We start from the raw sequence: 17,875 nt of genomic DNA on the forward strand, positions 1-17,875 counted from the left end.
GATGCTGAGAATACAGATATTGTTTCAATTTAGGTTAATATTTAAAACCCAGTGACATACAAGTGTTTACATTATAAGCTTATTACTAACTCCATACTTATTAATATTATAAAGAGGAATGATTTGTGACTTTGTGTGTGTTTATAAGGGAAATACTGAATTGTTACAAAGATTGAACTGTTAAAAAGATACGTCATCTACGGGCGATAACCTATTTATGTACCGCGGCCGAAGCCGTGGCGGACCACTTGTTCTTTATAGGTACGTAGTTACGTACTTTACTCTAAAATCTCCACTTAACTCCACCGACAAGTTAGCTCTTTAATTTTGAAGAAGAGTAACTCTTCTTCTTCTAAGAGTACACATTTTATGAGGAATTGAATGTAAAAATCTATTATTTCAGACATGTCTCCATCGGCAACATACAAGAGGATTTCATTGGAAGAAGATGTAGACGGCGATGGCGTCATAGTATTGGAAGATCTGCAGCATCTCAGAGATTTTGACAGCAACATCGCGTCAGATGAAAAGCTAGAAATTTATGAAAGGGAAGGTCCAAGTAAGCCGGGGATTTTAAATGTACCAGGCAATACGAAATCGGTAACAGTGGCAACCGCAAGTATAGTCGGTTTGTCAATGGTCCTGTTTTTGTTAACGTACGCAGCATTTAAATGGATACAGCAGAAGAAGAAAGAGAACAAACGAAAGTTCCCAAGCGAGAGGATTCCAACACCAGTGTTTGAGAACCGTAAAGGTCATAAAAATAACAGCAGCACGCGAAGTATTAGCCCAATGTTATCGTCATCAAATATTTATACAATGAATACATTGGAGTCTCAACACAGAAATGATTCTCCAGAATACATGTGGGACACGCTAAGGAAACCGTTTCAATAAAGGTATGGTTTTAGACTGAGTTTAAGTGTAAGGTTTTAAATAAGATTCGTAATAAATTTGATACAGGACTTCAGTATTAATGAAAAATTTACATCGTGTAGCACTTTTCAATGTTGAATTACTAAAAAACAGAGTAGATTATTGAGTAAGGAAAAGTCTTTTTTGCTAATAATATTTTTTAAGTGACCTGATTTAATTATAAGGTATCAATAATTCAAAGTAAGACCTAAAAAGAAATATTGAAATATAAACTTAATTGATTATATTTATTCCCTCAAACAAATCAATTCTGCCATGATTTCCACAAATTACTGGTACTTTATCTTTTTATATAATTCAGTATTATGATGTGGCAAGTGCAATGTATGTAAAATTTTAATATAAGTGGTTTTATAACCTTAAATTTTCCTTTATTTATTAAATTATTAAAGCTAAACAATAATTTTATTGTTTACCTGTAGCTTTCGAATGTGAAGATATCCTTTAGGTTTTCTAAGACAGGTAAGTCCAGTGTATGCATTTTGTTGTAGAAGTATGCATATTGTCTTGCGATACTTCTATACAGTTTCAATGATGACTCAAAAACTGGAGAGGGCTGAAAATTTTAAAACAATTGTTTTTTTTCAAATAGTTTTTAGTCACACATTTCATTGGCTAATTTAAAAACATGTTTGTTTAAAAAATTGTTCAGTTTTCAAACTGAAGCAGCAGTAATAGGAAAATAATATATATTTTTATTTTGCACCCTTAAAATAATTAAATAGGTATATTAACATCATGTACATGTGTTTACCGGTTCTCGACCATTAGAATTACTACATGCATTCACAGCATACAAAATTTTAATGGTAGATTCCAAAGTGGAATTGTAGATTTTTATTGATGAGGGAGAAAATAGTTATATTTCATCAATAAAGGGGGCTCTGGTGAATTTTTTATTTTAATATTTTTTCCAAATTATAAGTGTGCTTCAAACATATATTGGAACAACTTCAAACATACCTTTAACTCTAATAATTCGTCTGTGGTAAAATACAGAATAGTTGAATATTTGTCAGGCAAGACATCAATGTAGGGCTTCCAACTGGAGTCTGAAATTCATAAAAAACAAATAAGGATTTAGAAAATATTAATTAACTTTGATTATTGATTTAATTCATTAAAAATGTAAGGTAGGTACTGCAAGCATTGCTTTGTGAAAACTACAAATATAGCAATGTACATTTTAATTTAATTTCATGTTCTCAAATATATGAAGATGGTTTGTCTACCATCTACTTATTTCGATTTTATTTATTCATTTAATTAACTTAAACTTGTTATGTTTTTTATAGAATCCAGAATTAAAATATCAGTAACTAGCTTTGTGTGGGTTGTGGCTCTCATGGGAATAATAAGGCTAAGTTGCTCCACAAGGTTTTGTCTGTTTTCTTAATATAAATATTTTATTTAATTATTTTTTTAATAGAAAGGTGTTCCTACACAGCAACTTAAAAATAGTCAAATATCATCAAAATCTGTTCAGTAGTTTTTGAGTTAGAAAAAATAATCTCTTCTCTTTATAAAATTAGTGTATGGGGAGATCATGTTATATTGTAAAATAATTATACATACATACATATAATCACGTCTATATCCTTTGGGGGGTAGACAGAGGCAACATTCGGCTATTTGGCTTTAAGACAGAAAAAAAGTACTTATACTTACCAGATTTATTTTTTTCCAACAAAAGAAACAGAGCTAATGTAATATTTGGCATGTTTTGTAACAACGGGTCCACATTTATAAATGCTGCTAGTTCCGACTCCCGGGCATTCTGCTCCGTCATCATGACTTTTGTAGGGATGGTGAGGAGTAGCAAGCCTTCTTTGAATTCATTAACTGCCTTCAAACCCATCTCATAGTCTCCAAATTCGCCAATTTCAATTCCTGAAATAGAAAATTACTTTTTAATAGCTACATAATTGAATTATATTGATTGAGATAGATGATTAGATTATTGATTAATACTTGAAATTTTTTTTTAATGATGCCCCCAATTTTGAATGCAAGAAAGAGTTTTATCACTGAATTAATCAGGTGTTCTAGTTAACAAAATGAATTACCCATGCTCACTTCACACACAAAAAGGCTTTTCTTATATTTTTAAGTCAAGTGAAAATGCTGATCTACAATAGTAGCAATTAATTATTTATCATAGGTAGGAAGCTTACAAAATTTTACCATACAGACAAACTTAATATATTTTATCCCTATTTTTTTTTAAAAGCTATCAGTCTTCATTACCAACTGGTGTTATGGAATTGAAAACAACCAGTTACTTCTTAATGTGGTCAAGGTTATAAAGTTTCAAACAAAGTGAATGTTATAGCATAAGACAATGGTTATAGCTTACCTTCAAACTGTGCTCCATTTTCCTTTAGCCATTTCATATAATTGTCAATATTCTTTTGACGTGGGCCACTTTTCGCTTTGCTATTAAATGGGGTTTCGAGGTTTACTATTTCTTTGAGAATTGCATTGATTTCTAAATGATGATCCCAACTTTTAGATGCATTGGATGCGGCTTGGAAAACGCTAGTTAATTTTAATAATTTATCCACTAAAATCGCAAGCTCCTTGCGAATTATATTATTTCTGTTATCCTTTCCTGGATTCTTCTTATTGGTTTGTTTTGAGTGTGATTTACGACCCATTTTTCCTTCGATTTATTTTTCCAACTAAATCACTGGAGACACTTATCGAATGCCACACCAAAATAGTTATAATGTAAATTTAAAACGTGGGAAAAACTAAAAATAGGCTAAAATTTTTTAAATGTTTTGCTCCAAATTCAACCAAATTATAAGTGAAAGACGACACTGACGGTGACGGGTGTTCGAGTTAGTTTGACATTTACCTGCGATGACTGTCAGCTTGACGTTATACGCTTTTTTCCTTGTTGAAGGCAAAGCAAATTCAGCCATCGACTATAATATCTTCGTTAAAAACTTAATAGTTGTAGTATTGCCTATCCAAAAATTTACGCCTCTTATTCTGTATGAATAGGTAGTCATGTACATGAGAGGGTCGGTGGTCGTATGAGTGAAATGCGTGATGCGCAGAAAGACACAGGTTCGAATCCCACCTCGGCCATGCTAAGAGCTAAGATGCTAAGAGCATCGGTTAATTTTCAGTGAGGGAAAACATCGTGAGAAAACTTGCACATTCAGTCAACTGACTGGGTGGCTGACTAGCTAACTGACAATACGACAGCCTAAACTGCTGGGTTACTTACAAAGATTACTAGATATAAGGAAGGCAGGAGGACACGTGCGGGAATTTTACATCTTTACAAAATTATAGGGTAAAAATACTTTTCTTTTTCGGATTATTTTTGAAAAGGGCGAGTGTCACAATGTCACAGACGATTAGGCATTGACTGTTAAACTTTGTCTGGCAGTGGCAATGGAGCGGCTGGTATTTGGCAGCCACGCGCGCGGTTCCTCGAAAAGTTATTTGAAACCGCCCCAGATTTCGTATCGAGAAGAATAGCCCCTGAATGTTAATGTTTCAAATTTTCTAGACTTATAATTATGATTGGCATTATTATCATACAGTCTGCCAGGCTCCGATCGGATGCGGACTTAAATGAAAAATAAGTAAATATACCAATTACTATGGGACAGACAAGACACACCACACAGACTGGGCCGAGCGAAATTAAGTTCGGGACTTGTGTATGGGATACTAACTCAACGATACTGTAGTAAACATGACCTGACCGGGTTAAATCCCCACCCAGGACTTTTTGGTTAAGAGGCGAGCAAATGTTGTCGAAATTAAATTTATTTACTTTTGTACGTATTTAAATATTTTCATGTGTCAAAAAACCTTCCGCTTCATGAAATCCAAAACTTTCATAATAATATCTATTAAATTAGTATGGATACTATGGTAAACTAGGTATGGATAAACGCTGTGTTTACTTTTGCAAGAAAAGACAAATGAGTACCACTTAAGAAGTATTTTTGTTTCTATTAATTAAATGCGGGCTTTAACCTACCTAAACATGGGGATATCCTATGAGGCAACTGTGCGGCTACCGTATGCCGATAGATGTACCTAAATTGTCAGTTGATGCACGTCCTTTGATCGTGACTTGATGGCTAAGTATATGAGAAGCGCCTACGCTGGTTTTCTTTTCTTTGAAACTATTAATTTGTAGGGATTAAACCTCAGTTAGCTGTATTATTGCTTTGCCGTGACACCTTGTTAGGCTAAATAAAATTGTCACCTTTTGTGCCCGTTCAAACATCGTCGAGAGCGATGAAACCTCGTATTCGCAGTCGGATTCTGATCCTTACTAAGTACACATAATTGTAAAAATTGTTACAGTGAGGGAAAACGTTGTGAGGAAACTTGCACATTTAGGTTGTGTAACCATGGTTCCAATATGCGTTAGGTTTACCTGCAAAGGTTGCGAATGTCAGGTGGAAGTCGCTTCGTGTAAACACCAAAAGACAGATGCAATTCAAGGGAACGTGCATTCAATGGTCTTAAAAACTGAAAATGATGCAGACCGGACGGAGACATAATAATGAGGGTAGGTGCAACGGTGCAACAATAGAGGGAGTGAATTCAATTTACAATACCTGGTCCAAATATAATAGTAAAAGAGTAAAATTGTAAATTCATTAAAAAAAAAACTTTTATGTTCTGAACAAAAAGCTATAAGAGGAGGCTTAGAAAACTGAAATCAATGTTTTTTATTCGTTGGTGTAAATTTTTAGTGACTACCTCGACGGAATGAGCTTTTTATTTAGTCGCGAAAATATTGAAATTTTATGGCAAAGCTGAAAACTATGATGCAGAAAAAAACTGAACTGGGTTGTCGCCATTTTCGTTCAATTTGCGTGCTAAGTTTTCTATGGTGTCCAGGGTGCGGCGTAGTGATTATCATATGTGCTCGACGAACCTTTCGTAACACTAATTGAGGCAGGAATCTAAATTGTACGTCATGTTCTCTACAGCCACGAATACCTTTCATTATGAAGTCAGCGCTAAACCTAGACTCTGTTTCTAAATTATAATTGTAGACCTTAAGGAGTGGTAGCATAGGCTGATGAATTATTTACATATCCTTATTATAAAATGCGGGATGATACGACCGTCAGTAGATATAATTCATGAGTTTAATATATTCTTGCTGGCAGAAATATTTTTCTTCCACGAAGTTCTTCCATCAATGGCTGCTCTTAACACGTGAAATGCTTGAAAGTAATCATGTCAACCATTGAATCACAAAGAAATATTATTTCAGCAAGTTTGACGTCGCGTCTACAAGGAGAAATGCGAACTAATTTACTTAAGTCAGAAATATCGAGAGTTCAAAACTAGAGTCGTTAAAATTTTGATAGTTCACGTTGTTTTTAATAACAGAATCAATAATATCTCAATACTCAGATTAAGTAACACAAATTATGGAAGAAAAAACCGTTTCAAAAATGCAAGTAAAGTCCACATCATGCAACTAGTGTTAAAAGTAATGCGTTGAAACATTTGAACCGATTGAAAATTCTATTAAAGGCTATGAGATCAGCACTCGTGGCATACATTAGCGACGCGTGAACTTTATGCTAAGCTCTATCTTGCCGTTAAAGCTGAGTGCTATGAGGAATTTAATTATGAAATGTTAAATACCTGTTTCCTTAATAGCAAATTGTATTTTGGCCCAGTTCATTAGCATATTCAATTATGTATCAAATTGTTTTAATGAAATCTTATAACTACTCAGAGATTTTGAAAGAGTTTTGTAAAGCACCTCAGCTGTCGATCTTCTATCGTTTCGATGGGTTTAATCTATCCATACTAATTTTATAAAAGTGTAGGTGTGTTTGTTCGCCGCCTTTTACGTCCAAACTACTGAAAGAGAAGAGCTTTTCACGCGGGCAGAGCCGCGGGTGCTTAGAACGATGCGTGCTTTACCTACATCAGATTCGAATGTAGGTAGTCGTAGAGGAAACCGCAACCAGTTCAACCCTTGTATACGAGTGAGGATAGCCGGTGCACAACAGCAAGAGATCTGGTCTGCATGATGTCGGCACAGTTGCCATACAATAGAAATACCAATTTTTTTTCTTTGTACCAGGCTTTGGTGACAGGGTACTTGATGGCTAGGAGAAGATTGTCCTTGTGCGTAAGGGAATAAGACGTGATTATTATTTTCCAACATCATTTTCCCGAATTCTTCCCTAAAATAGTATTTTAAAGTCATATAAAAACCATTGTTTAAAAATTGAAGCACTACCTACTGATTTAATTATTTGTCCTGGCGCCTCCTACGTAAATGTACAAGAAAAGATAAATTAGTATACTCTTCCCATCAATTTATACATTATAAACTTATCTAATTACCTCCAAATAGGTAACAAATTGCGTTGTAAATATAAATGTCGGATATTTGCTTGATTACTAGACAGTTAAACTTAGAATGTGACTCACACTCACATCATTTAGACTTATAAATAACAAATTAAAGGTAAGACACTGTTTATATGTATGTAAACAACATAATTAGTCTGAAAAGTAGGTATTATACATCTTTAAGACATGATTAAACTTTCAGGTATATAAAGTTAATTGTGAAAGCAAAAGAAAATTAAATATACTACGAGTGTATGAACCTTGTGAATAATGAAGAAAGCTACATGATACTAAACAATTACAGAAATAAGTGTTTTATTCAAGGTAGCCATACTGAGGTATACAAGAGGGGTACCTATTTAAACTAATTGAATCGTGAGTTCAATTAAAAAGGAACCTCGTCTCTGATTCTTTTAACTGTAAACTATCGAGGTTTTTATACCTAACTGCCATATCTTTTTATGAACTTATGCCTTAGAATTCCTCTAAAAAGCAAAATGGTAGGAGTAAGTAAATAACATAAAATATTTAGTTGATTCTTTTAAAAACCACAAGAAGTGACGAATTACTGACATGTGAAAACCTTTGTTACTTCATAATCAGCAGTTTCTGTTATTCATACTGTATCAATTCGGATGCGATGTCATAAAGTCATGTGACGTCATATTTGTGACGATTACTCTGAGTGACGACGAGATGCTAGTGCGTACAATTAGCATGTCGATGTGGTAATACAATAAAGTAAAAAAATGACGTGACTCATTTAACGTTTAACATATTTAATGAAGATACTTATTCATTCATAATAATAGTATAAAATAATAAGAAATGACAGTTCATTTGTTAGTACATTAGTTATTCAAAGTAAGTACCTATATTAGGTTTTAACACCCAGTAACTTTACTGCAGTAACTTCAGTAAGTAGTTTATTTTTGCTAATCAACTTTATAATGAAATGTTCGATAAATTACTTATTTTTTAAAGCTTTATGATTTATATTTTCCATAAAAATACAAGGGTGCACTAAACACTGATTTATAAATATGACTTTATGCAGTAACTTTGTGGCGCAGCGGTAGTGCGCTTGTGTGTGCCACAGGAGGTCCCGAATTCGAATCCTCGCTAGGGCATGATGAGAAACGAACTTTCTCTGATTCGCCTGTGTCTTGGATGTTTATATATGTATATAATGTTTTTATATAAAATATAGTATCGTTGAGTAAGTATCTCGTAACACAAGTTTCGAACTTACTTCGAGGCTTACTCGATCTGTGTTATATGTCCCGTATATATTTGTATTTATATACATACATATATCGATATTTTTTATCGACACATCGTGCGAGAGCGAATCTCTAATCGAACGTTAGCTACGAATCATCGAAACAATTACGAAGAATTACATCACCGAAGGATTGAGTCACGGTCACAGCCTGTTGCAAACTGTTTAGGTCCTGTTTGACCGTGGGCTGGTGATCCTTTAGTCATCACTTCAGTGGGCCAACTCACTACTGACCGCATTGTAGTTAATTCGTCGGTATATTCTTAATGCAGTAAAGATTTTCAGTTGAGTGGAATTTTCCTATAAATGAAGCGAATAAACAGAACTATCATGGTTCATTCGACCATGATTTGGGAGTCGATAAGTAATAAAATTCCTGCCCTTTTGAAACATAGGGAAACCTCAGATTCAAAGATAAGAGTAAAGTTTTGTATGCATGCATATCTTAACACATGAAACTCTGAAATGGAGCCTTAGTTTTATAAACTAAGCCTAATATTCCAAAAGCGCGAGTTAAACGATCTAGCGTAAGAATCATATTAGGTACTTAGAATTTTTGTTTACATAATGTTTGTCTCTTACAGTCCAGATAACCAGGTACAAATTACAATAATTGAGTCCAAACGGAACTAATGTCAAGTAATTTTATCATCCCCCATATTTCCGGCGTAATCCGACTCTCATTCTAGGAGAAAATTGAATATTCCACTCGTTCAGCCCACGTCGAAGCGATTTGTGCGCCCACGTAACCTAATCTTGGCAAGGTCTACATTTCTACCCGGTTGTTAGGACCAAATTATCCAGATATGACAGTCATTGTTTTTGTTCAAGTTTGGTTTATAAGTACGACTATATACTCGTATATATGTACATATATCTGGGGAATGGGTATATAATATAGGTATGAGAAACAAGGTTTTCATTGCTTATATTTTACGCTTAGTATACAATTACCTAATACTGATTAATAGAACTAAGTAAGAGCTTCTGTGGTCGAACGGTAAAGGTGCACGGCTAATAAAATGCGCAAGAAATGCGTGTGGGGCACAGGTTATAATCCTACCTCGGCCATGTACCATTGACCCTTTTTTGAGTTATGTACATTAGTTTGAGTGCAAACCGATGCTCTTACGGCGAGGGAAAACATCGTCAGGAAACCTGCACATCCAGACAACTTAATGTGTAACCACGATCCAATATGAGTAAGATTCCCCTGCAAAGATTGCAAAGAGTCAGATGGGAGATGCTTCGTATTAAAACCTGACTCACCCAATATAGAATTATAGTCGTAAAGGCCCACCCGGACTCCTCTCCAAAAAGGTGAGGATGTAACCGGGACTAACGCTAGGAGGGAGAAGATTCACGGAAAAGAATCGATTACATGTTTGAAACAGATAGAAATTTGTTACTAATAATATAATGAATAAGCTAAGGGAATTATTTTTATCCATAAGTTAAATGTATACGAGTTGAATAAATAAATAAAACTAACAAAACTTAATTTAACAACAACGTAACGGCTTAACAAAAAATCCATTGTGAATTCTGATCTTCTAAGTCATATTTAATTTTAAAACCCGATCATATGCGTGCATGTCGTAATTCGTAAACGGCTTATTGGATTACTTTAATATGTTTTAAAATATTATTTAATTTCATGTGTATGAATAAGTACAGTCACTTATATCTCGTCTTTTCATTTCATTCTCAACAAATGTCAAGGATTTAAATTCAAAAATCTATTTGCAAGGTAAAGCTTGAAAGTAAAAGTGACCAGTTTTTACATACATACATAGTAGAACGATTTTTGTCTTCAAAGTTTCCTTCTAAGTATAATACATTCGATGGCAGTAATGTTACAAGAACTTCGCTTGTTTATAATTTAATTTTAAAAAGTGAGTATGGAAAGAATATGGAACATTTCACTAACAAGGATAATATTTCATAACTAGCTGTGCCCGCGACTTCGTCCGCGTGGAATAGTTATTTTGGGCATCATTGAAGCCCTCAAGGATGAATAATTTTCCCCGTTTTTTTTTAACATAGGTATTCCCTTTTTTTTTGCTCCTTGTAGTTGCAGCATGATGTTATAGCCTAAAGCCTTCCGCGATAAATGGTCTATTCAATGCAAATATAATTTTTCAATTCGAACCAGTAGTTCCTGAGATTAGCGCGTTCAAACAAACGAACTCTTCAGCTTTATAATATGAGTTTAGATTGCCTTCCTACAATACTTCACCAATGCTTGGTTTTTGAATACATTGTAATAGGACAATATTTAAACAATTTTATTAGTAGGTACTTGTAAGTAATAAATAATTCATAGTTTAAACGGAATCTTAGAATATTGCCACTTAGCTTATACTTAATATATAGGTAATTATTTTAATCGATAGTAATTGAATCCTTATCTAAATCTATATATAGCGTAAGTTATGGTGGTCTAAGTAAATACGATACTATCAATAACATATGTAAGCACATATACAATAAAGTACGTACCTACCTACAGGTCTTTTTTATTAAAGTAAAACTGAAACTCTTTTGTACTCATATAAGATAAAAAGTATTACTAAGTTAATAAGATCGTGCCAATGAAAATCTCATCCGGGCCCTTTACCTACAGTACCTAGTCATAATTAACTAGAGAGCGCCCACGGTTTCGTCTGCCTTAAACCAAAAATCCTCTCTTAGCGGATTTTCCATCATAGCAAATATCTGCATGTCAAATATAGCTCGATCGGTCCTATAGTTTGAGCTGTGCGTGTGATAAACTAAGGACGGCCACGACTCCGTCCGCATTAAACAAAAAATCACGACAATTACCTTTCCCCGCGGGAATTTCGGGAAATCCTCTCTTAGTACACCACTAGGTACCTAAATGTTAAAATGCTAAAGGGCTAGCACTAGGGGTTAGGGCTGTTCGTTGATTTGTCAATCAATCATTCTTCTATATAAGATTTTTTATTATATATTCCAGATATTACTTATTGATAACTTCGTTCCTATCCGAATGATTGCTAGTTGTCACCATCGAATTGTTACGCTCGAAAATATTCAAATAATGTACCTACTTACGCATTTTACCTAACGTATACTCAGAGGTTGTGTTACGTACACAACCGAAGCTCATCGAGGCGATAATTACGTGTTTACAATAAATAATCCCACTGCAAACTCTTCGTATTAATCAGACGAAGAAACCTTGGAGATTGGATAAAGAATTAACGCCTTCGAACTGTGAAGGTTTCAGTAACACACCGATTTGTTTGGTAAAACGACCATATATCATCTTGTCTCATTTGATTAGCGTTTATGCCGATTATGTTTACGCGGATAACATCTAAATTGCTATGTGATTTGCATAACCAATGTAATTAAAATTATAAAGATTACATTCTGATTAGATTTTGGTATATCTCCATCACGAAAATAATTTGTAAGGGGCAGTTAGGGGTTAACTTATTACTTAACTTACTAAAAACTTACTATGAGATTAATTAAAAAAAATATTTACTTTAAATGAGACTTTAAGAATTATACTCTCAATAAATATGTTTCCAAGGATGTGTTAAACAGAATTTAAGTGGCAAACGTTATCCATTTTAATGCTGTTAAATTAGAAATTATTTTGTATTGTATACTGATAACTTAATTTTGTTCCTGTGATTAAAATATTACTAAGTAGGTATTATTACCTAATCCCCTTTTTGTATACGCTTAACATTGAACTCATAAAGATCTCATGTCAACACCTTATTCTTACTTTTTAGACAACGTAGCCAAGCCATGCCAGTCAAATGAAATCAACTAACCATAAAAATTATTTATTCTATAATCAAAAATACATTGATTGATGCCTGTAGAATAAGCTTCATTGGCTAATATTGGCTATTGTTGGTTATATTTTCTCACACAACCTGTTTGTCTGTGTCAAAATATTGACGGCACATATTGAGTTATTGATTATATTGACACATTGCAACAATGCGGCGGTGTCCTTAGATTGCTCTAATGGATTATTTCATAGAGATCTCAAAGCCATGACAAATCATAGAAGGTTCAGAAACAATTAACTTTGATTGGAATCAGAATTTTTGGTTGTCAATTATTTTGATGATGACGTTAATTTATAGAGAAACTGCTGAGTTGAAATTATCTTCCATAGGTATAAAGCTAATAACATTTCCGATCAATCTGTGGTTTTATTGTATCCATACATAAGTACATATTTAAATATTTCAGAGTCAGTTCAGAACTTGGGCCAGCAGGACCTTTCCGATTTCATCAAGGTACATTCTAGGTCTTCTCCTCCAATTTCCCTCATTAACATATGTTATAACATTTGTTAAGTCAATATGCGTTCATCTATCCTCTTTACAAGACCAAACCATCTAAACATTCCACTTTTTATTCTTGTCACTATAGTGACAAGATAGTCAAGATATATCTTGACAAATCTTTTCTTTTTTTAAATAAGTAATGACAATCAATTCAAGAAAGCAGTTGCTTGATATAACACAGCTGACAAAACAAGACAAAACGTGAGTGAGTAAAACTAAAAAATTACGATCCATCATGCCAAGAAAGAATTATGGCGGCATATTTCCCGAAAACTCATTACAGAAATCATTTGTTACGCTCACCGGCTCCGACAAACTATTAATATTTTAGGCCAAATGTCCCCACATTATCAGTTGCATGTGACACAGACAGACACTGGTTATTAACGATAGAGAAGCAACACCCTCTGTCGCCGGCAGATTTACAACTTGGAACAAAGAACATCAATTTGAGGTGACATGTGAACTATGGGAATTGTTGCGTTGAGGTATTCCGTGGATGTGTGACACGTGCGTTATGTTAGAGTTGTGTGGATCGATTCTGTGTTGGGTACTTTTCGTTTTCAGTATTGTTTAAGTTTAAGAAACTAATCATCAAATTGTCAATAATTACATTACACTTTTTTTAAATGGTTTTTATAAGTCTGCATAAAACTGATATTTTTAAGGTTTAATTTAGTGTTTGATAAGTGTAGTGTGTAGTTCTAAATATTTGAATAAACATTTAAAGAAACTAGTGAGGTAGGTGTATGATAATGATAACGAAGTACCAACTCAGTTAATCTTAAATGATATACCTACACTGTAATAGTCCGGATATAAATATTTTTGGTAATTATGAAAACTGAAGAATTGTTAAAAAAAAATATCTTAGCTGCTTACTTAAATATGAGGGAAAGTTGTTAAAAAACTAAGTATTAAATTTTATTAATGTTTCCAAAGAATAAGGCCAAAAAAAGCAAAAAAAAAAAATAAAAATACTACAGAAAATGAACGTAGGCACCTCTACCTATTTTAAAACTGTAAAAACCTGTTTTATAGTATCTTGTGATTATGTTGATACCACGGTGTATCACATCGCCACATGTTCATATTTTTTCTCTTTCAATAAACCGGATATAGAAAACACATTAGACATCTAGTGACTAAAGGTTGTGTAAAATGTCATGGCTTCATTTTAATGGAATGTATTTTTGGTACGTTTTCTTACAATTAGACTTTAACGATAGATTTTTGGCTCAGTACATACTACTCTTACTAGTAGTTCATCGACGTTTACGTACCTACTATTAAGACTTTGTTTTAGGATCTGACCTGAAGTGCCTATTATACTAAAATCCTTAGCTCATTTCTGCTTCTTTATTTACGTAGCAATAGAACACTAACATTTACATAAGTTGTTGCTTATCAGCCATCCATCGTAAAGGGCGATTAAGGGATTAGGCATATTTATATAGTGCATGCCAGCTACTCCTCGTACAGGTTGTTAAAATCAATAAAGAGATAAGCTTCAACATTGGGATTCATCTTTAGGCGATGGGCTAGCAATCTGTCACTATATGAACTTCAATTTGAATGGATGACTATCATCTCCAGCTAAACGTGGTCTTTGAATCTTTTCAACACTGATGGCTCTGTCCACCTGGTATGGGTTTAAAATGTTATATATCCGTATGTATACAGGTGTCTATATCATTATAATCAAATAAAATTTTATAATTAATACATTTATTGTTTTGCCGGAAATCAAATAGGTATAAAATAATTGTACTTGTACAAAAAGCTCAATCATTATCCAGTCCTTAATGATATTTCTGCCTTGAGCAATGAATTAGTTTTGGAATGAACTTGACCCTTCAGTAATTGTATCCATGTTCCCACGCTTTTTATTTCACGTGAGATATTGATTCTTCACCCACACTTTATTGAGTCACGACGATTTGTAAGATAATAACTTTACTTGAATCGTCAAAATGGAAAAGGTTTATATAATTAGTATGTTTGTATATAACTGCACCAGATTGTACTTGCTTGTATTGTTTTACATTTTCAATAATTACCCCTTTCATAGAGTTAAATATTTATACCTATATTATTATAAATGAAAACAAAAACGGAACCAAAAGTATTAAAAATGGTGCTTCTTTATTTTCATTTAAAACATTCAAATTCAAATTATTATTTTTTACATTAAAAACTAAGAATAAGAATGATTGAGTATAATGGGTATATTAAGGTAAGTTGTTGTTTATTTTATCAATACAAAAAAAAAAGCAAATACGGAAGTGTAGCAACATAATTCTTTTGTCGCAACGCCTCGCGATGCGGTAGATAAATAGTAACGTATGAGTTCTCTTTGTCCTGTCAATATGGCAAGTGTGGGGCTCCTCGCCTCGCTTTTAGGCGCTGACATAACGTCGAGATTTTAAGGCGATGTTGCACTGCCGGCGAAAAAATACTTAGTTGTCTACGGGTACATCAGCAAAATCAGCGTACAAACCAAATGACTTCATGAGCACACATGCGTTTAAAAATTCAAATGCTGTAATAAGAAATTCAAATATAGGCAAGGTAATCATTTATTTTCCTAGTATATTGAAATTGTCTATTTACAGACGCAGGAGTTTACCTAGAAATAATTATTGTCATGAATGCTTAATATATTATCGCTTAGCTAATGCTGCAGTGAGTGATCGCTTATTATTTGTCCTTTAATTACGAGAGACGCCATGACAACAAAAAATTACTTACACGGCTCCCACTCGGCGGATAAAGGGGTAATTTGTCTCATGTACGTCTTTACGTTACATTTAATAGTAATACAAAATTATATTCTTATTTTTAAGAAATCACAATACGGATTCTTTAGAAAGTAGTTTTTCCTGAATTGTTAAATAATATTAACATATATTTGAAAATGTTTTATTTTTTTAATGTAAACTTTACATACATCGAGAGAGAAAATAATTATGAATGATTTTGTATCCAACTTAATTTCATAACTAACGAATTTAAAGCAAAGTCGATGAATAATACATACGTTTCAGATACCAATCACGCCATTCCACGTAGAAAACAATAAATTCAGATTAATGCGAGGGTAATACAAAGGTAAATAGTAAAACAATTCCTGACCTGACATAAGCAAATTAAACAAGATATTTGATATCGTGGTGTCGCGCCCACCGCCAACATAACAATACCCCTGTATAGAACACATTCCTAATGTTCGGAGAGATTATAGTAATTTTGGTAACAATTGGTTGCATGGCTGAATCGCGGTCTGTGGTTTTAGTTACGTATCATTATAAGGTAAGTACTTAGTAGATAATACTTTCTAGTATTAAGTCCGGCTATTGTGCTATACACCTGTATTTTGTACAATGTAAGGTAAGGTAACAAGCTATTGTTCCCATTTTTACAAAGTACAAGAATCAGCCTTTTAGGTTATTATACATTTTTGGAAACAATAGCTTGTCTTAAAATAAGCTTTACTCGTCAAATAGCTGACAGATGCGGTTTGAATTTTTACCTCAGTGACAGCGAATCAGCCTCGCAATTTTTTGTTACCAAAAACACGATTATCTCTTACTCTATAACACAAGGATTATTATAATCACGGTGTCTCTACAGACTAACAGACCATTAATTTGCTGTTTACCTTCGATGAAATAGAGTTAAGTAAAACTTATTATATATCAATTTATGTAATCCCTTCTTGATAAAGTGTTTATCTATGAGTTATTGTTTAATAGGATGGATATTTAGAAGATTATGACGTAGGATGGTATACGTCGGTACAGTTTAATAATAATCAGATTAACTGCAGTAAATTCAATGTAAAATATATTTGTATATTTCAGTCTTCAAAAAAATTGTTTTGTTTTTATTAACCTTCTTTTCGCCTTTGACTTCGTTTGCTTGCCTGTAGTTATTTTTAGAGATCTTACAAGTATCTCTTTCCAGGACGAAATGTACTACAATTTAGGTAATTTTTAGTAAGAAACTTATACATACGTCACGTGTATATTTCTTGCGGGGTAGACAGAGCCAACAGTCTTGAAAAGACTAAAAGGCCACCCTCATATGTCGATAACCACGTACAGTTGTATGGCTTAATGATGGAATTGAAATTGAAATATTGTGACAGGTTGCTAGTCCATCGCCTTCATGAAAAATCCCAAGTTTGTTTGCCTTTCCTTCAGTCGTCTTTTACGACATCCATGGGAAGATATGGAGTGGTTCTATTCTAAAGTGTCGGGAACCACACCACTCTTTTAACTATGAAAAAAGAAAATTTCAAGTAAATTAGGTATGTCCATAGGGTTTATCCATGAGGTTACAATTTAGAAACTCGAAACAACTTTCGCCAACCGTTGATATTGGATTAAAATAAATTGGGCAATAAACTAATATATTACTACCTATTGCTAGCGACTTCGGCTGTGTTAAATATGTGTAAATTTTACTTATGCATTATGTTATTCCAAGGGTTAAGCTTTATTACTGCAAAGTTTCATGAAAAACCGTTCAGTAGGTTTTGCGTGAAAGTGTAACAAACACAAACACATGCACCGTCCTTAAATACTTTTGTATTTATAATATTATTGGGATATCTAATGGGTAACATGTTCGGAGGTCATTATTTCCTTACTGAGGTATTTTGAGATAACAGTGATTTACGTGTATGACAAACTCAACCCAATTACTAAGAAGGGATTATGATTATGAGAGACGCTATCTTGATGATAAACATGACATTTCCGACGAGACCTGTTGGTCACATGCTTAAAAGGTTGTGTATTTTTTACAGCAAAAAATTTAAAACTACCTAAGTATATTTACAGTGTATATTTTTAAATTGACTTTACAAAACAAAAATGCAACGTTGGTAAAATAATCACAAGTCGCTACATATTATAAAGTCCCCCTATCTCTCTCTCTGTGT

The 17,875-nt window shown here is 33.4% G+C and overlaps 1 protein-coding gene across 1 annotated transcript in view; it reads right to left on the reverse strand.

Annotated features, from left to right (window-relative positions):
* The window catches only part of LOC106141838 (actin-histidine N-methyltransferase), a 29,241-nt gene extending 25,475 nt beyond the window's left edge, over window positions 1-3,766 (reverse strand). The window contains exons 1-4 of the mRNA XM_060948187.1: window positions 3,293-3,766; window positions 2,605-2,826; window positions 1,900-1,988; window positions 1,353-1,492 (exon numbers count right to left, since the gene is read on the reverse strand). Coding sequence (XP_060804170.1) covers window positions 1,353-1,492; window positions 1,900-1,988; window positions 2,605-2,826; window positions 3,293-3,593 — 752 coding nt within the window. The 5' untranslated portion in view covers window positions 3,594-3,766. The remainder of the gene's footprint in view (window positions 1-1,352; window positions 1,493-1,899; window positions 1,989-2,604; window positions 2,827-3,292) is intronic.
* Window positions 3,767-17,875: the final 14,109 nt, after the last annotated feature.

The sequence above is a fragment of the Amyelois transitella genome, chromosome 15 (assembly GCF_032362555.1).
Source record: "Amyelois transitella isolate CPQ chromosome 15, ilAmyTran1.1, whole genome shotgun sequence".
In the NCBI taxonomy this organism is placed as follows: domain Eukaryota; kingdom Metazoa; phylum Arthropoda; class Insecta; order Lepidoptera; family Pyralidae; genus Amyelois; species Amyelois transitella.